Source organism: Diuraphis noxia, unplaced genomic scaffold (genome assembly GCF_037042655.1).
Source record: "Diuraphis noxia isolate RWA-SAM2 unplaced genomic scaffold, SU_Dnox_SAM2 contig0002, whole genome shotgun sequence".
NCBI classification, from domain to species: Eukaryota; Metazoa; Arthropoda; class Insecta; order Hemiptera; family Aphididae; genus Diuraphis; species Diuraphis noxia.
This window is the reverse complement of record NW_028301712.1, coordinates 80822964-80847708: the sequence shown is the minus strand read 5'-3', so window position 1 is coordinate 80847708 and position 24745 is coordinate 80822964. Positions and strand designations below refer to the sequence as shown.

General features: G+C 28.4%; 3 protein-coding genes across 5 annotated transcripts; 2 read left to right on the top strand and 1 right to left on the bottom strand.

Annotated features, from left to right (window-relative positions):
- Positions 1-5152: 5152 nt before the first annotated feature.
- On the top strand, positions 5153-9465 carry LOC149058984 (protein CIMAP1D-like). Its single transcript, XM_089218517.1, has 4 exons — positions 5153-5249; positions 7676-7893; positions 8008-8201; positions 9171-9465. The coding sequence occupies exons 1-4, from the start codon at positions 5153-5155 to the stop codon at positions 9463-9465; spliced, it is 804 nt and encodes a 267-aa protein (XP_089074643.1).
- A 3945-nt stretch (positions 9466-13410) lies between these two features.
- LOC107170628 (uncharacterized) lies at positions 13411-22834 on the top strand. Of its 3 annotated transcripts, none has more exons than XR_016190272.1 (5): positions 13411-13620; positions 13713-13901; positions 14253-14283; positions 14352-15564; positions 18072-18439. XR_016190272.1 is itself a non-coding variant. In XM_089219557.1 (2 exons), exon 2 carries the CDS (start codon positions 18490-18492, stop codon positions 22030-22032), a length of 3543 nt encoding a protein of 1180 aa, XP_089075683.1. In that variant the 5' UTR covers positions 15266-15564; positions 18483-18489; the 3' UTR covers positions 22033-22834. The 3 variants fall into 3 exon arrangements, 1 of the variants encoding a protein (XP_089075683.1); XR_016190273.1 differs by lacking the exon at positions 18072-18439 and adding an exon at positions 17554-18054; XM_089219557.1 differs by lacking the exons at positions 13411-13620; positions 13713-13901; positions 14253-14283; positions 18072-18439 and adding an exon at positions 18483-22834 and having other exon boundaries at positions 15266-15564.
- A 257-nt stretch (positions 22835-23091) lies between these two features.
- LOC149058983 (uncharacterized) lies at positions 23092-24103 on the bottom strand. Its single transcript, XM_089219558.1, has one exon. It carries the CDS (start codon positions 24101-24103, stop codon positions 23093-23095), a length of 1011 nt encoding a protein of 336 aa, XP_089075684.1. The 3' UTR covers position 23092.
- Between the last annotated feature and the right edge of the window lie 642 nt (positions 24104-24745).

Below are 24745 nucleotides of genomic sequence, written 5' to 3'. Positions count from 1 at the left end.
CTAAGCGTGCTTGTTGAATCACTCTTTATCTATACCAATACAGTCAAGTCCAAATAGCTCGAATCTCAAAAGAATAAAAATAAATTAGTGTTATACACCTCTAACACAACTTAACAACTTCAAGGGGCAAGAAAAATATTCAAGTAATCGAGATTTGAATGCAGTAGTACAATAAAAAATAAAAAAATAAAACTTACAATCAAGGATAAACTGTACCTATTAGGAAACTATTCTTCTAAGATATAAATAAAGGCACCTAAAAAATTATAAAATCATGATAATTTTCCAACACAATTCATATTATATACGTAAATTAAATCATTATAAAACTAAACTCATAATAAATTCAAAGAAATTATGTACCTATAAACTTTGGAAAAATTAAAAACTATAATAAAAAACATCTCATTATATTGGTCAAAATATATATAGGTATAAATAAAATTAATTAGTTTGAGTTGTTAAAAATCAAAGGATGTTATACCAAATAAAAATTAAAAATATATTATAATACACGCAGCACGTACCTATGTTTATGATAAAATGAGTTAAATATATTAATCCTTTATAGTTTTATACAGTTTCGGATTTTCCAGCATGTTAACTTTTAAACACCTAGATATATTTTATCTTATATTTATAATATTTAAAATTTAAAAATTTTGGAACAAATAATCATTATAGTCGTCACCGTAATAACACATCACTCGGCCCAGTAAAATCATCAAATTGCGGCACCGTTAATAAATTACTTGATCGATTGAATTATGTTGGCATGTGTGCATGACGAACGAGTACGAGTGTCAGTATAGTATGTATATATTATTATTATCTATACATATTACATGTGCAATAAGGACAGGTATGAAGCATTTATAATAATATATTATGGTAAAAAAGCTATTTCAATTTAATTTATATAAACTGCTGTCAATCAATGTGTTTTAAGGGAAAATCAATTTTCAAAATAGTTTTACACGATATATGTACAAATACAAAAGTAGAAGAGACTCACTTATATCATTAGGTTTTGAGTTTTCAAAATGTAGCTGACCTCCTAATCCACAAATACGTTTAAACATTTAAAACTGCAAAATAATTACATAAAACATTACATAATTAATTGATTTATTCAAATGATTGGTGTTATTATTTGTAGGTACTTGAAATACAGTAATCTTTGAGGTTTTTAAATTAAACTGTTTATACTTTGATAATTGGCAAAGCGTTTATTGTATAAATAATTACGTACAAGAGTATGGATAAATTATACTTACATTTTAAGCACAATTTATTTTAACATTTTAAATAACTATTGTCTATTTATACATCTTAATTTTATAAATGCATGCCTAATTATTATACGGTTGTGTGATAGACCCATATTTTGCGGTTTTAAGTATTAAAAAATAATATCTTGTAAAATATATTGTAATAATCCCAGATAATTATGAAGAAAAAATCACTGCATTCAATTTAAATCGTATTTTGATGCACACAGACAGTAACTTATGAATTAGTCGATTTTAGGTATATTCAGAATGTTATATTCTAAACAAAATTTTTAATTCAATACACTAATTAGTACAATAATGCATATCTATTTTATGTATATTATTATGAAGATATAAGTACCTACCCGTTTTCTCTTATTCATATAAAGTGTAGGTACGAGCTATATTATGTCTATATATATTTATAACAGTATAATAGTATTAAATAGAATTTACAGTTTCCCAGTGTAAAGTGGTGGAAACGAATCTGTATAATATTAGCTCCGGACTCGCGAGTAGAAGGAAATACGTTATCGGAACGCGGTGACCCGCCGCGAGATTATACAATGTTACAAAGTATATATAGGTATATGTGTTGCACTTCCGGGTGACGGAACGTTTTCCTCTCCCTCAGTAACAACAGCAGCAGCAGTCGATTTAATTGGGCAAATTCTACGCGGTGGAGGAGGATTTGGAGTATCCGCAGCCAATTTGATTCACGCCACAGACGTGAACAGAATGCATTTCGTCGCGTGTGTGCGTGCATGTACCTATATTATATTTGTGTGTATGTAGAAGCCACTCAAGCTCGTACCGCGAATAAATCCATTTCTCGTATGACGTGTGTGTGTGTGTGTGTGTGTGCTATACTGGTACTTGCCACCGTCGCTCACCCAAGCGTAATCACACATATTCACATGTACGCACACTAATATACGATGTGTTTATTAATATAATATTATATTATGTACCTATACAGTCGACCCAGCGGCGGGGCACATGGGTACTTAAGTGAGTACTAAACTGTAATCATTTTTATATTCGTAGGTTCTAGGTATATATTATTATTTTCTCATTAAAATATGGTATTGTTGGGAATACCTATAATTTACTGGTAGACGGAAAAAAAAAGTCAAGTGAAAAGTTTACCGAAATACTTTTTTTTTGTATAGTTCTATTATAGTTGTACTTTGCATTTCAGTGTGTAATGTATAAAATGGTAGATCACATAGGCGTGCACAGAACATTTTTGCTGAGGGTGCATAGTACAAACAGATTGAACATTTTAGTATGTTACCTAGCCACATAACAAGTCAGGCCAGGATTAATAAAAAAAAAAAAAATTAATAATAATTTTAATTATTGTATTTCTCTTAAAAGTCAATGTTAGTTACCTATGTTAATAATAATTTTAAATTATAATTCAAGATGACGTGTCTATATAGCTACTATCCATCGACTATCACACTGCGATAGGTAACAGAAAACGATTGTCGATTTTAATCGTGTTTCGTACAATGTAGATTCGTACATATAAGCATTGGTAACACCCATCGTGTGACCGCGGGTTTGAAAAAAATTATCACTTAAAAAGTATTATTTATCTATCTATTTATTTCTAAGCTGAACTCACTAGGGGTGCAGTTGCATACCCTGCACCCCCCGTGTGCACGCCTATGGTAGTTCACATATATTTGTTATCTACCATAATAATTAGGAATGGGATTTTGATGCAGAGTCGTCTTTTTTCTGGTGTTTTGAAACGTTGGTCCGCAAGTAAAATGTATTTTAGATGATTAAAATATACTATAATAATAATATTTTATCTTATTATACATATTTTCTGAGTTTTTAGAGCATTTTTCACAATTTGTTCATAAAATGAACGAAAATTGTTGCGATTAACAAAAGATTTTCGGCAAACTTCCGACGATACAAATAATAAATTAAACAAATTACCGCCTTATTATATACTTATTATTATACCGTATTATAATGATTACAACATTTTATCATTATGTCGATTATTATTATTTATTATTATATTGAAACCGATTATCAGTATTTGTTCGACTGCCAATCGTTAGGTATACAAATAAAAAGTAACAATTAAAATCAAGTCTATATTATTAAAGGTGGCACGTTTTACGCCGGGGCTTTTTTTCCGCAATTTATAATTACGACAATTATTATTTTATAATTTATAATTTAAAGGTTCCACTATTAAGTGTGATTTATTATTCTTATTACATAACATATATGCTTCTGTTTATAGGTATGTTGACTATTGCTAAGGTTCAGCTTGAGCAGTGTGGCCAGTGTGGGCCTTGCCGGCAATTTAATTACAAGTTACAAAAGGCCTCAGATACAGAACATAATAAATAATTATTGACTTAAACATAGTTAAATGTGATGATTTTTGTTTTCAAAATGTTCAGTGCATACTAGCGTGTAATTTAATGTAAATCAATAACAGACAACAGTTCATATTTTTTTGTTTATATTTTACAACTTGAAATTATGATTTCTCCTTACAGTGACATACAGACGAGGAGACCTACTGAGGCCCTGCGTAAAATGTGCCCGCTGAAGCCAAGTAGTTTATGACGTTTATTATTATTGGATTATTGTACGTGCAGGTATACGTTAAAACTTATTTTTCAGCTACTTCTTAGAGTTTTTGGAAATATCCTATAATATTCTATCATCATAATATATTGAGTATAGAGGTACATTAATAGACTTGCAGTGTAGGTTATAATTTACGATAACACGTGTGGCCGTTGTGACATATCGATATTATCACTATACGTATATATAATATATATGTTATATCCATTCGTATATAGAGGGGTATTCGAGCAATCGTGCATATAGTGCATACCTAACCTTTACATAAATCTTAGGTATATATAATCACATATATATATATGAAAAAGTTTAGCTGTATAAACGATCGTACATAATATAATAAAACCTCTGGATAAATGTTTGTATTGCGGAACAATACGATATAATAATATGATAATATAATAATATTATATTTAAAAGATACATATATGCACGTCCGTCGCCGATGGTACCTGCTGCAGCCCGCACACATAATATACACACGTGCACGCATATATATATATATATATATATATATATATACATGCAGTGTGTTATGAGTTCACCGAGTATAGGTACGAGTGGTATGTATAGTGGTAGGTAGTAATATTATATTGTATAATAATTCCAGCCGGATGCGTGTGGTCAGTTTGACGAGCGGTGACAGTGATTCGTGCGAGCACCTGAGAAAACACATAGCTGCACACATATATTATATGAGTGCCTACCCGTGTATACACATTGGTATATACGGCCGTGCGGTAGACGACTACAGGAGTCATGTCCATTTTGGATCGATCAAAAAAAACACCTCTTGTATGGGCCCTGTTTGAACAATATATCGGCGTTTGGCCGCAATCCGATTTACTTATTCGTATACTGCATATTATATTTTATATATATACTATAACTCCATAACAATAATATACGGTGCATCATTGTGTCGCCCACTATATATAAACTCGTTATGATGACGGTTTTCGCACGTATTTATGGAATACGCAGTCTGTGGTTTACCCACCTCTCCCTTCCCAGACACTCCAAATTTGAATTAAGTATAATATATACTTATACGTCCTCACGGCTTAAATACACCATCACCGCGTATTTACTCATCGGTTAACACATACACACACACACACACACACGTCACATCAGCATAGATCAATGTAACACGGCGATTTGGATGTACACGTTTATTATTATATAATATTTATATTTGTGTGTGTGTGTAGCATAATATGTAAGTGTATAAATTTTAGGATAGGATGTGTTTTGGTTGTCGTCACCTGCGGCTGCAGGAAACCTTGCGGATTTGTCTGATGGATTACGAGTGGGTTTCATTCATACGGAATAATAATGATGGTAAAAAATAAATACGTTTCGACGACGATTATTTTTTCCTTTTTTCAACCACTCTTAAAAATGTATAGGAATATAATATTATATGGCGCGACGAAGTTCTCACAGTCCGACAGACGTCCCTCGCGCTCACTGTTCAATGATATTTTATGCGCCTTGCTAAATCGTCCACCGTCTGCAGAACTGTGTACCTCCATCATGCAAACTGTCTATATACAGCGGTATTGTATATATAATAATAATTTTTCTAGCAATTTTTTTTTACGAGCAAATATGAAATACGTGAATGAAGACTATATACATAACACGTACGTGATTATATACCTTTATATGTACTCACTATTAAATATACCATACACCAATGCACTTCGCACACGATTGTCTCCAAAGACATACATTGTACGATAAGTGCCAAGTGGTCTTTATATTATGTGGCATTTATAATCTATATAGATATGACTATGTTTATAATCATTAGAGTTTCACACTTTCACACCTGCAAATATACATTACACAATACGCAGGTCTCCAGAACACCGCAAATCCGTCTTAACTGAATAAAAATAGAAAACAAATTGTATATATCTGCCTATTATATTATTATCTCCTTGGGTGATAATATAGTAATCAGATGCCAAGCATTCGAGTTAATGTGCATGGGCTTAGCGTAATGCATTTTTATTGGAGGGGGGCTTAAGACTACAATGTTTCGTGTATCTATATAACATACGAGTATATTCTAAAAATGGTAACTAAAAAATACATGGAGGGGCTAAACGAAATTCCAGATAGCCCCCCTCATTATATTATACCAGTAAAATAAAATAATGCAGCCTAATAATTGCTACACTACACACACTTAACAGAATTTTGTCATTTCTGTCCCTAAAAATTAGGTACCTATGGTATTGGTTCAATCGCCAATATTGTATTGTTATATAATAATCAATATACATTGTCATAATAATTGTATATAACTAAATCGTAACAGCTAATTTCAAAATCTTTTCTTATACGGTCTATACCTACATCACCGCAGTTTGATAAAAATTAAAAATAATAATAAAATCATCTTTTAGGTATATTATATTAATGATCACAAACCAAATGCAAGTCATCGTTCCGTTGTTTTTATAGAATATTTCTTGTCTCTATAGAAATATATCAATAAATAAACTTAAAATTTGTTTAATCATTTAGTTAACAATATATACCTATAATTTAAAATTTTTTTTTAAAAATGACGAATGAGTCGTATAACAAATGTTTAGAAAATACGGATATCTCTTTAGGTAAAATATTTTATATTTTTTATCGATAAAAACTAAATTACTTGACGGCTATAAATATTAGGTACATAATAAGATATTTATATTTCTCTATAACAAAGATCAGCGTAATAGCTAGTTAATTAATAATAGTAATATTATTATTAATGTTAGATTATGTTTGGTATAGTAAAACCGTTCATAGAAAATCACTTTTCTTAATTCATTTTTCACCATATTACAGTACCTCTTGCAGTGAGTTTTGCAAGTAAATCTGGAATAGAATATTTATCATGTACTAAAATTAGTCTTGCAAAAACAGTATATAAGACAGTATCCTAATTTATTAGAACTCTAATATTATGTTGTGAGATGTATTATAAATTTAGATGATAAACATGAATGGATTTTGTTTTCCTAATAATTTATATCCAACTTGAAGTAAAAATATATCGAAATTGTCAAAGAATTCAGATTAAAAAATTAAATTAAAATAATATAATAAGGTTAGAATATGTAAAAAGCTTAGGTATCAAAACATTCAAAACAACAATATAAACCTAATTTTTACTAATGTTTGATTGATTTATGGTTATATTTCTATATTTGGTATTTATTTTATGATATTATTGACTATAATGACTTTTGATTATAGATTCAACGTATATATTTGCTTTTTTGTTACATCAATACATTTATTTTATATCCAAAAACAAATTGTTATTTATTTAATTAATATTTGTTTGACAACTTTTGATTGAAACTGCACAGAAATTTCGTCCCGGATCTTTTAAAATACAATATGAGCATACATTCAGGGTATTCTACGGAGATCTAACATTCTGACAAATGAAATAACGTTTGTTTTAATCAATATATACATATAATATTGATTAGAACAAAAGTTTTTTCATTTGTCAGAATTCCGCGGGACACCTTTTTATGGGACGTGACTCGTCACGCATAATATTATAATGTTCCCATAATCTATAACAACTCAGCAAATTAAATTTTAACCGTTAATTATTTAAAAACGGCTGATAAATTGTTTTGATTAGCTGTTACCTGCAGTTTTCAACATATCATTTTATTTTACGATGATTTCTTTATAAATAAATATTTATTAATTATCATTATTATTATATAAACATTGGCGTCAAGGTCCCGCGCCTAATGCGTATCACCTTGCTCCAACAATCGGTATGCCAAAGAAAACTGACCCAAGTTTTTGGCAATCGCCGGCTTACTCTCTAAGAGGCAAAATCGAATTTCCAATTTATGTTGCAAGTCCCGGACCGGTGTACGGAGTGGACTGGATGACGCGTCATGGCCGATACACCAACGCCAAGGTCGACATCGGAATGGTTCTCAATAAAAGTGTGTGCACAATAATAACCTGTTCGACAAACAAACACATAGTTAATATTATATATAGGTACACGAAAACATTTAATCATATTATATATTATGTCGTATAACACTGCTGTATAGAGGACAACGAACGAAGTCCCGGACCCGCTGCCTACTTGCCGTGTTATCCGAATTTGAAACGAGCGCCCACCCCAAAACTATTATTGTCATTCCTAACAGACGGAGAGGTGAGGAACATTGGCCCGTCACCCAACGCATACACACTGCGCAGCGAACATCAATCGTCGATCAAGAGTAGGCGAAAAGGATACACAATGTAAGTTTACAACGCAGTAGGATAATATGCACTGCGGTCTGCGCAGCGCAGTTACATATTCAATACACTACTGAATGCAATGTTTTCTTGGCCGAGATAATGCAGCCGATGCAGATGTAAAAAAATATATAATAATCGTCAGTAAGTGAAATAGTTATTAGCAGTAGTAACGAGCACGGAAATTTCCAATGGGAGGGGAGTATGTATGTTATGATTTTATAATATACATTTTACTATAACTTTTTGCTAATAACTAGTAAAAAGTATTAAATAATGACTCTATAAAACAGCTATAGTAGAACTAATTACTTGTTTTCTGTAGATCGGCAAAAAAAAGACAATGGGTGGGGATATAACCCCTATCCTCCCCCCCCCTCGGATCACGCCTATGGTTGTTGGTTGTTACAGAGGCTTAAGTGAGGTGTGTTAGGCAGCTGCTGACTGGTAAAAAAAGAACACGGGATGTTACATATTTTAAAGGGCAAATAACAAATAAAAATGTTTGTAGCAAATTTAAAATATGTAGAGTATTTCTAAAATTTTAAAATATTTCATTTTACTCCAATAAAACTTTGAAATTAAGTAAAAAAACGTAAATATAGGTACCTACCAAGTTACAACGCAAACATTCAAACAAAATAGTAAAATATTAGATTAAAAACAAATCAGATCAAATACATCTTAGGGCAAGATGGATGTAGTAGCATAATCCCAGCTAGTCCGCGCCTAGTGTTAGGTATAATAGTAATAATAATAGGTATAGTGTGAGTGATAAGGTTATGTATTGTCTACGTACTTATATAGTTAACGGCAATCAATTTGTTTATAAGCCCCCTCTCCACCCACTCGTTATTGTTACGACGACCAACGAGCTATATACGCTCTATCTTCATCGTGCACTATAGTAAAAAGCACCTATATAACGTCATCGTCAAGATCGAATTTTTGTTCCTGTTCCATGTAATATAGAAAGTGGAGGACCAAAGAATGTGGTAGTAGGACGATGAACGATACCGGAAGTCCCGGGCCGGCAGCTTACAGCTCGACCAATGCGGACGTGTACAAAAACCACTCACCGGCCAAGACGTTCGGCATATATTTACCAACAAGCGATAAGGGCTGCACAGAAACCCCACATGCGTATCAAATCGTGTCCACCCATGGGTGCGTTGAACGTTGCAAGCCGAAGAAATTCACGTTCGGCATGAGGCACCCTCACAAACACCCACCCTACGTGCTTCCAGCCGACAACTGTCCCTTATGACTTATTATTATACGACACTATACACGTAGAAACTTATGGAATACGACGACTACGATCCTATAATAATTATACAGCAGTTTCCGTGATTATTATATATAGTACTTTATTCACCCGTTTTCGCCAAAATTTAAATCACCTATTCTTACCACACCCCTAATTATAGATACTAAAAATTACAGGTAGGTAGGTACTTTTCAGTTATAGGTACTATCTCGCCACTTGTTAGAACTCCCGCGATTCTTCGTCTATTTTTAAAAACACGAAATCGAAGAAATACATACAAGTCTTAATGTAAAACATTTAATGATACCAATAATAATATCCCATGTTTTATATTATATACCTGGTGATTCTTTTATATCATCGAACACTCATTATTTCAAAAATTACTTATGTTTTTGAAAATATTTTTTTACATAGTTTCAAGTTGTTCAAAAATCAACGTTTTTATTAAAACATTTTATTATCCTTATCATTTTTTAAGTTTTTTACTTTTTGGAATGACAACATTGAGTTTTAATTTCATATTCCAAAGCAGAATATTTTTCTTAGTATTTTTATGAATCAAAATGCTTAGGAATATGAAATTAAAACTCTATGTTGTCATTCAAAAAAGCAAAAAACTTAAAAAAATTATAAGGACAAAAAATATAATTTTTTAATAAAAACGTCGGTTTTTAAACAACTTGAAACTATGTAAAATAATATTTTCAAAAACATTAATAATTTTTGAAGTAATGAGTGTTCAATGATAAAGAATCACCCGGTATATAGAAAAAATGTATGATAATATTAATCATATTACATCAACTAAAAATATTCAAAACTTTAATCTGCTCTATTTTTTTTAAATCTGTTAAAACTCAGATATTAACTCTATAACACATTTTCATATAATATGATGATTGGATTGGCGCCACATAAACCGAAGTATACGATTATACGAGTCAATATAATTAGTTTTTGTGTTAATATGAGAAAGAGAATTGCTGATTCGTCAATTCTAATGTTGTCAAATAATTGGAATAAATTAATTCATTTTTACGACTTGCCTGCCTGTCACCAATGACCTATCGCGCATCAAATCAAAATTTATATAAATACCGTATAATTAAATGAATACAACCTATTCGACGTACAATATTATAGGTGGGTATACTTACCAGGAATTAAGAGTAGCATTGGGAGATTACCGGTAGTCGTCAGGCGATAGTGATAAGTGGCAATTGGGAAAAAAAACCCGGGAAAAAAATTCCCAAAGCTATTCTTAACTGTTGTATACAGCCGTCTAAAATAATAATTAGTAATAGTAAAAACATTTAAAATTTGAATGATAACTATTATACTCGTAATATTATTTACATTTACATATATCACACAGTTAGATTACGCTAAAAATAAAAATAATTACCTATGATAATAATTAATAATGAACAGTATTAAAAACATAAAATAAAAATAATAATACATTTTGTTCCGACCATTATATCATTTTATTATTTGTAAATCGTACTATTTTATTGATTTCGATACGTGGATAAAGTCTTTGTCTGTCGATAATTTGATCAACAGCTATATTATACGTTCTGGACTCAAACTAATTGGTCAATCGGTGTTACATCGAAATCGTGTTTATTGAGAGGACCTTACGCCGACATTTGCTGTCTCCGTTTGAGATGTACAAGTCAACTTTTCAAACTCTACAAAACAAACGTTGGGGATTTTTTTCCTAGATTCGTGATAAGTACCTACGAAGTTAAACATATAGGTATACCAGGAGTGGTCCACGAGCCACATGGATATATATACAATGATATCAAACCAAGAGCCCCAATGTTTATGAACATATTATTTTATAATTTTTATAATTTTATCGTTTTTTTATCATCAATCAATGAATATTGGTTTTTCGTTTTTAAAAAGACACGAACCACATATGACTACGTTGACCACCCCACCTGATATATATTGAATTTTTCCCAAGCTATTGATATCTGTTGTAGTAGGGCTGGTGTTAAGGGGGGCAGAGGCAAAGCGGGGAATTTGTTCAGGGCCTTGCATTTAAAATTTACATTGAAAATATTTTATATGGAAGACGTATAGTTCAGGGATGGCCAAATTGCGGCTCACGTCTTATTAAAAACAAAAAAACCAATATTTAATAATTAAAAATAAAATACGATAAAATTATAAAAATTATAAGATTCATTTATAAACATTTTGACTCTTGATATCATTGTATTTATCCATGTTGCTCGTGGACGTATTAATGTTGGCCACCTCTGGGCTATAGCCCTATAGGTGACTATATAGTTATTGTTTGAATAAGTTTTGCTCAGGGGCCAGGACCTCGCAAAAAGTAGCACCGGATCTGTGCAGTAAGTAGTAGGCATATTTAATATTTAAAACTAATTTTTTTTATTCACGCATTAATAAATTATATCATAAGCAGAACTTTTGGAAAATTCTCAATTTATTATAGGTCTGCCGAGAAACACACTTATTGTGCCTGATAATTCTAATTCCGTCGCATATTTGGGTTAGGCTAGGTTAGGTGTATGTTTTTTGATTTTTAATGAATATTCACTTACAAATTCACAAAATCAATCGAATGAGAAGAAAGGACATTTTATATTTGACATAGTCATCTGCAAGTATTATATTATATCTATATAGATACTACCTACAGTATAGCAGTCCGGACTGATCTCGCAGCTGCATCAGATTACCTGCAGGAACCAGAATTGGATTTAGCTATGCATCATGAAATTCTGATAACTTCACCTAAAACATATGATTATAATATTATAACGGCTGATGAATTTAAAAACTGTTGTTAAAAATTATCATACAACTATAATAATGGGTTAAAAGAGCGATATGGACCTGAAATGGCTGAAATCGAAATTTTCTGATTATAGGTATTTGGATGACTACAACCTCGATATCCATCCCCACCCTATTTATGATGCCTAACTACATCATATATTATAATATCAACAATATTATATAATATCCTCGTAGTAGGTATTTACGTACAATTTACAATCATTTACTATACGTTTATTTGATGGCGTTAAAAGGCTTGCAATATGTAGCTTAAGAATTTCAAACCGCTTTAACGACATCATAATAATTATAACGTAGTAATAATATAATAGCCACTGGGTGAATCTGATTGTTAACCAAAGATTAAAAGAATATTAAATACGGTTAATATTGATCACGATGGTGTATAATATAGTTATTAGGTACTAATTATTAGTTATTTCCTACTAATTGGCTGGCGCAATCGCCGTGTGTTTAATTTGGGTGCGGAAATTGATGAACCAAAAGCGACCGCTCCCTCTTCCCCCGTCTGATGTATTATAATAATATAACTGTATTGGTCGACGACCTCGCCGGACACCGTGCGCGAAATCACCCCTCGGACATAATGGGCGTTTTACGTTACGGACTTATATCGTATGGACTTAATATAAAATCTCTCTCTATATATATATATATATATATATATATATATATATGTTTAAAGTACAGTTATATAGTACACATTATTCTCGCAAAAGCGTCAAACCCAGAGACGGCCGGTCGAAGATTTATGCGGCCTGCGAAAACTATATATATAACAATTATATATTTCATATTTTATATATATACACATCATATAATAAACTTAAACAATTATGCCGTTATGCGTATATTGTGTATATAAATATATAGGTAATGCGGTTGAATTATTTGTATCTAACAGTTATTGTAGAAATATATAGAGCGGATTGCGATAAATTCTTATATAACTACATTGATGTCAATTTTCACTTCACAGTATCAATAATCTATTTAGGCTAATAGAGTGCCTTGATAGAGAGAGTGTGGCCATACGGAGTATTGCTCTGATTGGACGAAATATTTTACCGCCATTAGTTGGCTACTTTTATTTTTGATAAGATGCTTTTACATACACAATCATAAGTTTTTTAAATTAAAAACAATTTACTATATGTATTTAATTGTTATTATTTGTTAAATCGTTTGAGTATAATAATTTTCGAAGTTTGCTTTAATTTTTGTAAGTATAATTTTCAGTATACCTGTATGTTAAACATAAATTATCAACTACAGGCAATCAACCTATCTGATACCGTGTAATATGTAGGTATTTATAAAATAAAATAATAATATATATAATAAAATTATTTAGTGTATTAAATAAAATAATATACACTTTATAATATGCACTATAGTTTAATTACAATACGAAAAATGCCTGGGTGTGCAGCCGTTGGATGCACAAATTCAAATAAAAAAGGATTTCTAATGAAACATTTTCCTAAAGATGCTGCCAGAAGGAAAATGTGGCTGGTAAAAATGAAGAGGGATAATTGGGTACCAACAAATTACTCATGCTTGTGTGAAATAAGTAGACTACCTAGGTATATTTAAATAACTAATTATAGTTAATTTTAAAAAGTTTAATATAGGTAGGTATACCTATGTATTTATTATTCAATGTGTATTTACCAGAATATATTTTGTGCATAGCAAGTAGGTACCAGGTACCTACCAAATTTTAGCAATTATTTTATATTTCATTTAATCATTTAACTTTCCATGTTTCAAAATATATTTATTTTAACCAAAATAAATAAATAAAATAAATACCTACTAAACTTACAAAAAATTTAGTTACAAAAAAAAAAAATAGGTAGTTTACATATTAAGTAGGCTGTAAGAAATATTGATTGTCTGTTTAACTTAATATTTATTGATGTTTTATTTTGCAGTTACCTATCTCATAAGTAATACATATATTAGGTATGTATAATTTGATAATATAATTTATATACATTGGTTTGGGTATAAAGTATTATTTTAATTTTCAGATGTCCAATTACTGAATAATGTTATTACAGTGTCTTGAAAGAATCTATCAATCCAGAAGTCTCCAATTATAGTTTTTAATTTTTAGTAAATAAATAACTAATCCTACACATATTTTGAGTGAAATAGATTGGCTATTTTCATCTATTCAACCGGGCTACAGAAAAATAAATTAAGAAATTATTTTAAATCTATATGAAATTTAACAATATATTGTAAAATCAATTACTAATGCAGGGTTGCATGAAACATCACTAAATTTTTAACGAATCAATAGTGAGCTAATGGTTCCTTTAACATGATTTAGTGGCTTATTATTTGTCCATTAAATGTTATTACTTATTGAACCATTAAATAATTACATTTTTTATGCAACTAGGCATAATTAGTTTATTTGAAATGTGGCATTATAGCAAGATGCCACTGCAGCTACCAATTTTCTAAAAGAAAAAACATTTGTAAAACTCAAATATATATTTCCATGTATACTAATTTGTCTATTTTTTTTATTAAAATGGTAAACATTTAACACTATCAATAATTATTTTTATTTACCTATTTATTTACCTTACTACAATAATATGTAACATTGCAAGTATATCAAGGCACTCTAGGCTAATAGTAGTATATATTTGTATGTTCACAGCCAGCTTTTCCACGGTAAAAATTTTTTTTCAAGGGGAAAATTCCCCCTTGGAGCACACTGATTTACCGCGTAACACAATACGGTGATTACACAAGATTGTCCACCTATTTGCCCCTTACACAAAAATATTTACCGTATCAACTATTTTTTCCGTTTTTTTTTAATTTTTTCAATCAAATATCGCTAATTTTTATAAAAATTACAGGGAGATTGTTTTTATGTTTTTAATCATGTTGGTTACACTGTTCTAGTTTTTAAAAATTTATATATTAATTTCTACTATTTAGTTGCAAGTTAATAATTTTACATTTAGTTACTGCTGATCCGTCGTGTATTCGAGTTGTGTTTTTTCAAGTTATTATTTAAATTAATTAAAGAAATGAATTTACCAAAACTTACAAGCGATTTTCAATCATTAGTTCATCGTATACGAAATCTGTATACTACTCTCCAGCAAAACAGTTGCCGACCATCAAAAACGTAAAAACATCTTCAACAGCAATAGCAACCGTCAGCCAGACTCAGAAAACAGTCAACAGTCAGACTTAGAATACTTCAACACTAACTATGTAAGTACCTATTTTATTATTTTATTAAAACTTTTAATCTTTACTCCTATTTTTTTTAAAAAAAAACTAGAAACTGAATAACAATGATTTAAACACATCATCATTATAATAATATAGTTTTATGATAATATTATCTATGTTTATATGATAAAATGTTAACATCATATTTATAAGCACGGTTTTATATATCTTAAACCATGTTTATAAGATAGTAATCACTAGATAGTAATTACATTTTATTACACATCAGCAATCTACTATTAATGAACATAACCTTAAAATATATACCGTCTCTATTACCATAGAACAGTTAGCACTATCACCGCTTAATATTATCACCGAACGCGATATTTATTATTTTATAATATTTGATATCAATAATATAAAAAAATGTTATATTATCATAGTATAATATTCAATATTTACATAAAAATATTACAATTTGAGCTAAGTTTTTATAATTGAAATAAGTAGTATAATATTCTTATTCTAATGAGTATTCAATAAGACTGTCTGCTATTAGATATAAAAAATATGTCCATCTATAACGAATTGTATGTATTCATTTGACATTAGATAGGAGAAAAAATAAATTTAGTAATAACATTAAACACAGTTATAGTAATATATGATATTATGTGTTCCTATATTTTAATCTTCATGATAATGTTTTTATAAAGTTCATTTAATTTAGATAAAAATTAAATTATTTACAATACAGTTAGTTAATATATTTTATTACATTTTTTTTCTATATTAAATTGTAGGTATTCATTTAAAATTATTCAAGGGAAAAAAATAAATTTAATATACGACAAATACACAGGTATAAGTAATATAATATATTTGTGTACCTATATTTTTTAAACTTCATGAATATCATAGTATAATATTCAATATTTACATAAAAATATCTCAATTTGAGCTAAGTTTTTATAATTGAAATAGGTAGTATAATATTCTAATTCTAATGAGTATTCAATAAGACTGTCTGCTATTAGATATAAAAAATATAGCTATCTATAACGAATTGTATGTACTCATTTGATATTAGACAGGAGAAAAAATAAATTTAGTATACAACAAATACACAGTTATAAGTAATATATAATAATATGTGTACCTGCATTTTAATCTTCATGATTATATCTTTTTATAAAGTTCATTTAATTTAGATAAAAATTAAATTATATACAATACAGTTGCTTAATAATATATTAGATTATTACATTTTTTTCTATATTAAATTGTAGGTATTCATTTAAATTATTCAAGGGAAAAAATAAATTTAGTATATAACAAGTATACAGTTATAAGTAATATAATATATTTGTGTACCTACATTTTTTAACTTCATGATAATATTTTTATAAAGTCCATTTAATTCCTAGATAAAAATTAAATTGTGTACAATACAGTTGGTTAATATATTTTATTACATTTTTTCCATCTATCTTTATTAAATTTTATGTATTCATTTAACATTATTCAAGGGAAAAATAAATAAATTTATTATACAGCAAATACACAGGTATAAGTAATATATGATGTGTGTACCTATATTTTTTAAACTTCATAGTATAATATTCAATATTTACATAAAAATATCTCAATTTGAGTTAACTTTTAATAATTTAAATAGGTAGTATAATATTCTAATTCTAATAAGTATCCAATAAGACTGGCTGCTATTAGATATAAAAAAATATATCTATCTATGACAAATTGTATGTATTCATTTAACATTAGACAGGAGAAAAATAAATTTAGTACATAACAAATACACAGTTATAAGTAATATATAATATGTGTACCTACATTTTTAAACTTCATTTTTTTATTTTTTATAAAGTTAATTTAATTCAGATAAAAATTAAATTATATACAATACAGTTGTTTAACATATTTTATAATTAGATTTTTCCGTCTATGTTTCTACGATTTAACATACTGTGTATTAACATTAATGAATTTGAAATAATATTACAGACAATGGATTCAAAAAACAAAGATGAACTTATGAATAAATATCAATATAATTTACAAACCATGGAATCATTAAGATTAGGGAATATTGAAGATAATAAAAATAATATATTAGAAACGAAAGAAATTAATAAAAAAATTAAAGAAATAAACCTAACATTTATTTAATCAGGATATGTTCATCATCAAATGAATTTGAAATCAATCAATTAAGAGATAAATTGTTTTCTTTAAAAGAAAAAAAAAAGAGAAATATTTAATAAATATGGTAATAAATATATTGATTATGTTAGAAAAATGGAAATCTGTTATGGAGAAAGATATAGTATGGATATGATGATACGTTCTCAAACATTTCATGACATTTACTTTTCTAAGAAATTATGATTTTAATTTTATGTTTATAGCTATGTTTTTTTGCTTGTAAAAATAAAAACAATTATTATTTAATGATGATGTGTGTTACTATTTTAATATTTTATTACTAGCAGATAGTTTGCAAAAATCTATATAATTTACAGAAACATGACATCATACATCGAAAAAGAAATTAATGGAGTATTGAGACAACAGGCTGAAAATGAGAAATATGGTGAAAGAGAAGAGAAAAAATTTGACAAAATGATTTACGATATTAATATTAAAATCAGAAAAGCAAACCAGAAGTCGACTAGGGAAAATTTATTTAAAAAAAAAAAGGAAATTAAAGCTGATTATGACGAATCAAATCATATAGGTTATCAATGTCAACAAAGTTGTATATCGCATTTATCATACCTATATGATTTATTAAATAATAATTAAGTTCTTTAATTTCTTTTTTTAAAACTAGTTGCTTAGGTTTGCTAAATATTGTATGATTTATATTAATAAAGTGATTACAATATTATTATTGTTTATTATATTTTTTTTTTCATTTAATTTATTTTCAGCTTAATTATGAAAAGAAAAATGGTGACAAAACGTCAGCGAATGACATATGCTGATGAAGGAGTATTTGAAATTGAAAGATTTAAAAAATGTTCAAAAACTTTTATAGTTAAGAATAATTTAAAATTTTTAGACTACACACTTTTTTACTATACTTTAGACAAAATAATTCCAAAGTTAAAGGAATCATGTCTACAAACATCTATAAAATTTAATTTATATGTAGATAGTGTATATGAACGAATTATCACACAAGAAGTACAGGATATAGCATTTAAAACCTCTAATACACTTGCATGTAATTCCTCTGATTTTAATAAATTACTGAATGGGATGTTCAATAAATTATTAAGTGAAGAAGATGATTTTTTAGCAAAAGCTTCTGGCTGGTCACTTAAAACAATAGATGCATTACAATTGAGAATTAATATAGTAAATCCTCTCAGAGGAGGAACGTATCTAGATCTTCCTGAATATATCAAAGATAAAAGAGCAGTCATAAATGTAAAAAATAATGATGTTAAATGTTTTAAATATTCAATACTATCAAAGTTTGATAATCGTTCAAATAAAACTTATTTTAATAAGAAATATTTTGAAATGTTAGAAAAAAAAAGTGGCTTAGATTTTAAATGTATAGATTTTCTTACACCAATCAGTCAGATAAAAAAATTTGAACGTATAAATAATGTATCAATTAATATTTATAGTTTAAATGATAAAAAACATATTTTCCCTCTATATATTTGTAATACTGAAAGAAAAAAACATTTTGATCTACTTTTGTTTAATAATAATAACACATCACATTATTGTTATATAAAAAATTTTTCAAGATTTATTATAAGTCAGAAAACTAAAAACTGTTCCAGATTAATTATCTGTAAAAGATGTTTTACTACTTTTAGTGAAAAGCCATGTAAAAGCAAACTTTGGGGTAAGAAAGGGTTGAGTGAACACCAGCATAATTGTAGAAAGAACCATTTAGGGAGACCAATAATGTTTGAAAAGGGGGATGATGATTTTATTTATTTTAAAAACTATAAAAATACACAGAGAATACCAATTGTTATTTATGCAGATTTTGAATGTATTTTAACTCCTAAAAATAAGTCTAGTGAATTTAATAGATGCGAAAAATCTAAAACTTATGCTACACATTTACATGAAATTATGAGCTATGGGTTTTATGTCAAAGTTAACTATGATGTTATATCAAAAGAACTAGTAACACAGTTCAAAATTCCGAGAAAGGTGGTAATTTATAGAGGTGAAAATGCTGCAAAAAAATTTATGGAAAATATGATTGTTATTGGAAATAATATTAATAAAATTTATCAAACAAATAAACCGATGAATAAATTAACTAAAGAAGAAGAAAGTAATTTTAAAAATACTAAGTTTTGTGGAAAATGTTCGAGACATTTTAAAAATAATAATTTAATTAAAGTTCGAGATCACTGTCATTTTACTGGTAAATATAGACAATGTCTTTGTCTTCAATGTAATTTTGAAATAATTAACCCCTCATTCGTACCAATTTTCTTCCATAATTTATCGTACGATAGTCATTTCATAATTCGGGAACTTGGTTGTAATGATAAAGATATTCACGTTATTCCTAATTCGTCAGAAAAATATATATCCTTTAGTAAAGAAATCGCACATAGATTTAGTATTAAATTTGTCGATACATTCCGTTTCATGAGCGAATCATTAAGTAAACTTGCATTAAATTTATCAGAAGATAAGTTGAGGTTTAGAGAAACTCTTAAACATTTTTCCATGAAAGCATTAGATCTAGTCACTCAAAAAGGAATCTTCCCTTATGAATATGTCGATAGTTGGAGTAAATTAGATGATACTTTTTTACCATCAAAGTCTGAATTTTATAACTCTTTGACAGACGAAAAAATAAGCGATAAAGATTATATGCATGCTAAAAATATATGGCGAACATTCGATATAAAGACTTTAGGTGAGTATAGCGATCTTTATTTAAAGACTGACGTTACCATACTGGCTGACGTGTTTGAAATTTTTAGAGACTTATGTTTATCTACTCTCAGATTAGATCCTGCTCATTACATGACTGCTCCTGGATTTGCTTTTGATTGTATGCTTAAGTACACTAAGGTGAAATTGGAAAGGTTAAAGGATTACAACATGCTCCTCTTTTTTGAAAACTCAATCCGGGGGGGGGGCATTTGTCAATCAACTAAAAGATATGTTAAAGCAAATATACCAAATATTGAAGGACTGGACTATAATTCGAATGAACCAATCACATGGATTACATATCTTGACTGTGTAAATTTGTATGGTAAATCTATGTTAACAGAATTGCCTTTCAAAGATTTTGAGTGGGTTAATGATCTCAATATCGATGTCACTAAAATTGCTGATGATTCAGAAGTTGGGTATATATTAGAAGTCGATATCGAGTACCCTAAGTATTTACATAAAAGTCATAATGATTTCCCATTTTTACCCATTAACGAGTGTCCTCCTAATTCTAAAGCTAAGAAATTGCTTACTACATTATCATCAAAAAAAAACTATATAGTACATTATAAAAACTTAAAACAGGCGATTTTAAACGGTATTAAAGTGACAAAAATTCATCGAGCTATTAGCTTTTCACAAAGCAAATGGATGGCATCATACATTGAATTGTGTACAACTATGAGAGTTGTAGCTAAAAACGAGTTTGAAAAAAATTTTTGGAAGTTGTTAATCAATAGCGTTTTCGGTAAATGTATGGAAAATGTTCGCGCAAGAACTTCTATAAAACTTGTTTCATCAGCAAAAAAAGCTAGGAAATTAATGGTTAAAACTAATTTTAAAGACAGAACTATATACACTGAGAATCTTATGGCTATTCATCAGCGTAAGGAAATCATTAAATTTGACAAGGCAATTTATGTAGGATTCGCAATTTTAGATGTTTCAAAAACATTTATGTATGACTTTCATTATAATGTAATGAAAAAAAAATATGGTGCTAAAATTAGTTCTTTGTATTCAGATACTGATTCGTTGGTATACGCTATCCAAACAACAAATTTTTTCGATGATTTAAAAAATAGTTTACTACCATATTTTGATACATCTAATTATCCTAAAGACCATTATTGTTTCAGTGAGACTCATAAAAATCAACCCGGATATTTTAAGGATGAAATGAAAGGAATAATTCTAAAAGAATTTGTCTCATTAAGACCGAAATTATATGCGTATAAAACTGTACATAGTGTTAAGGAAAAAAAAGCAAAAGGTGTAAAAAAGTATATAATTAAAAATCACATGAAATTTGAAAATTACATGGATATATTAAATGCATTTATAAACCATGTAACTGTTGAGGATAAACAAACTCATAGAAAAATGAATTTTATTCAATCGAATAAACATATTGTCCATTCGAAAACTATGACTAAGCTTGTTCTTAGTGCTAACGATGATAAACGTTATATAATGGATGATGGGATTAATACATTGGCTTATGGCCACTATAAATTAAAAAACTTTATATATCCGCAATCGAAATAAACAAAAAGCGCTATCTATCAGTATTATATAATGTTTTAATTGTTAAACGTTTCATGTGAATAAACAAATTTTTTTTTTAGTGTTATCAAAGAAAAAGGTAAAATATAATAATAAGATAAAAAATAATATAATATAAAATTTTATTTTAATATATCTGACAACGTTATCCATGAATTATGACTTGAATTAAAACCTAACCACTTGACAAACATTTTATTCCCAACTTTTTTTATAACACGTTCAACAAGAAAGGTGTTTGGAAAATCAGTTAATTTAATTTCTTGTTCATAAAAACCGCCTAAGATGATATTGTTCGATTCATCTTTTAATTGATACGTTACTGGATTTGTATGTAAAATTTTTGAAATTGTAAATATTTCTGTCGTCCAATTTGGTGTGTATCCCTTATCAAATATATTATGTTTATATTTAGATATTCTTACTTTATCATTAATGTTAAATTTTGGTTTGTATAATGTTTTGATATTTGTATGTGTGTTAAGTTTAATTTTGTTTGCATCCATTCGAGCTTCACTTGGTGTACATTTAATTGTTCTATGTTTTGTATTATTATAGTTTTGTATAATTTTTGATATTGTATTATACCAATTCCATGTACCTGTTGCAGTAAAATGTTTATATATTTTATTTTTAAGAGTTTGTATTACACGTTCACAAATTGAACACTTAATGACACTGAATGAACTATAATGTTTAATTTTATATTTTTTCATTAAATCTTGAAATTGATTATTATAAAATTCTGTACCATTATCTGTCTGTAACAATTTTGGATTAGCTTTTTTCAATATATTAAACATAGCTTTTGTACATTCCTCCGCTGTTTTATTTTTTAGTGCTTCTACCCATACATACTTGGTAAATGTATCAATTATGATTAAAATGAATTTAAAACCTTTATTTTGTCTAGAATGTGACTGCATGTCTATTAAATCAGCTTGCCAGAGATCATCTTTAAACCGTGTAACTACGCTACGTCTAGGAAATATTTTTCTCGCTGGTCGATGTAGCTCATTAGCTATATTCTCTAAGGTTGTCATTATACTATAATATTCCTCTCACGTAATTCTTCTAAAATAGATATGATTTCATTACTAACGCCAGTATTACCAACTCTTTGTGATGATGTTAAAAGATTTAATCTAGTTACTAATTCATTTGGATCATCATAATAAACTAACTGTGTTTGAGGTATTACATCTTTATATAAACCAGAACCTTTCTTAGCATGTGGTGATGCAGTAAAATTAAACATCTTTTCAACTGGAGGATCTACAGACATAGAACTGTTTGCTGTAGGGTTAAAATCAAATGGTTCATTTGTTATGGTTGTATTATTATGAACATTACTACGTTTAGCACTCGAACTAGATAAATGTTCGTTTAATTCTTTAAAGCTTATCCGAGGAGCTCTAGAGTTATTAATTTTAACTATTTCTTCGTTTAACTGTTTTTCTTCATTTTTCATTCTTTCGTAGAGAGGTTTTACAACGGTCGCCCATTTATGAAACTTTGAGGTTTTTGGTTTCCCATCCGCTTTTAAATGAACTCGAGAAGTTTTCAAAATATCGTAATAAGATTCCATATCTTGTATAGTTGTATTTTTTGGTTCTTTCTCACATAATAAAGATTGTAGTCCTAATGTCCATGGGTAGTATTTATTAAGCAGCTGTAAGTTACCATGGCTAAAAGTTACAGAGTAATCTCCTATTTTGTAAGAATCACTAGTTCTATCATAATGTAAACCATACGATTTATCATATCGTTGTGATTTAGGACGTTCAAAAAAATTTACAAATGTCGAATTTAATTCATCATCTTCATTTTCACCACTAGTGTATGAGGTTTCTGCATTTTTATAATCAGCTAGTTGTAAGTTACACGATGTATTTTTTTCTATTTTTGTACTGAGTGGTTCAGTTATCGGTTTAAATGCTTCACGGAAATAGTTATCTGAATCTATAATACCACGTTTCATTTCCATTATTTTTTGTTTAATATTTTTTTTTGATATTATTAAATTTTTCAGCAAAACCTTTTCTTTGTTCATAGTAAATAATAAACTCAATATTACTGTATCGTATGACCACTGGTAAGACTATGTAGATAATAACAATGTTACATTATATATATATATATATTATATATAATTATTTTATTTTAATAAACGTATGAAAACCACATCTATATCTTCCTTCATTCATTTCTCGAGTTTTATCAATAACCATAAACCCATAATCACTTTGATTCCAACATAAATGAGAAATTTTCCGAAATTCTGAGAAATCCATATCTGTCGACGAATGATCATTGAATATATGACGTAAATTCATATCATCTTGTTTCAGAATTATTAAAAAGTTTGAGTTATCTCTTACCAACTGTTTTGGTATTTTAGAATATGTTTGTGCTAAATAAAATACAGAGCTAGCACCTGAATGTCTACAGATGCTAAAGTATTCTCTAATAACAGACTGTGAATCACATATTACATCATCAAAAATTATAATAGAATTTTTCTTGGTTAAGTTTGGTTTTATAACTTTATCTGCGTTTGTAAATATGAACAAATTAGCACCTTGTATATCATTCATTATTTTTTTTAACAAAACATATTTTTCTTGATTAGAGGTTTTAGAGTATAAATAGATATTTTCAAATCTTAACCCGTTTTCATGTGTGATTAGATTGT

What these genes read in the sequence shown, in the direction of transcription:
- LOC149058984 (XM_089218517.1), top strand. Translation starts at nt 5,153, where the DNA reads ATGTGTTTTGGTTGTCGTCACCTGCGGCTGCAGGAAACCTTGCGGATT. An exon ending in CATACGGAATAATAATGATG is followed by an intron (nt 5,250 to 7,675) that starts GTAAAAAATAAA and finishes ATTGGCGTCAAG; the next exon opens with GTCCCGCGCCTAATGCGTAT. An exon ending in GAATGGTTCTCAATAAAAGT is followed by an intron (nt 7,894 to 8,007) that starts GTGTGCACAATA and finishes TGCTGTATAGAG; the next exon opens with GACAACGAACGAAGTCCCGG.
- LOC107170628 (XM_089219557.1), top strand. Translation starts at nt 18,490, where the DNA reads ATGAAAAGAAAAATGGTGACAAAACGTCAGCGAATGACATATGCTGAT.
- LOC149058983 (XM_089219558.1), bottom strand. Translation starts at nt 24,103, where the DNA reads ATGAACAAAGAAAAGGTTTTGCTGAAAAATTTAATAATATCAAAAAAA.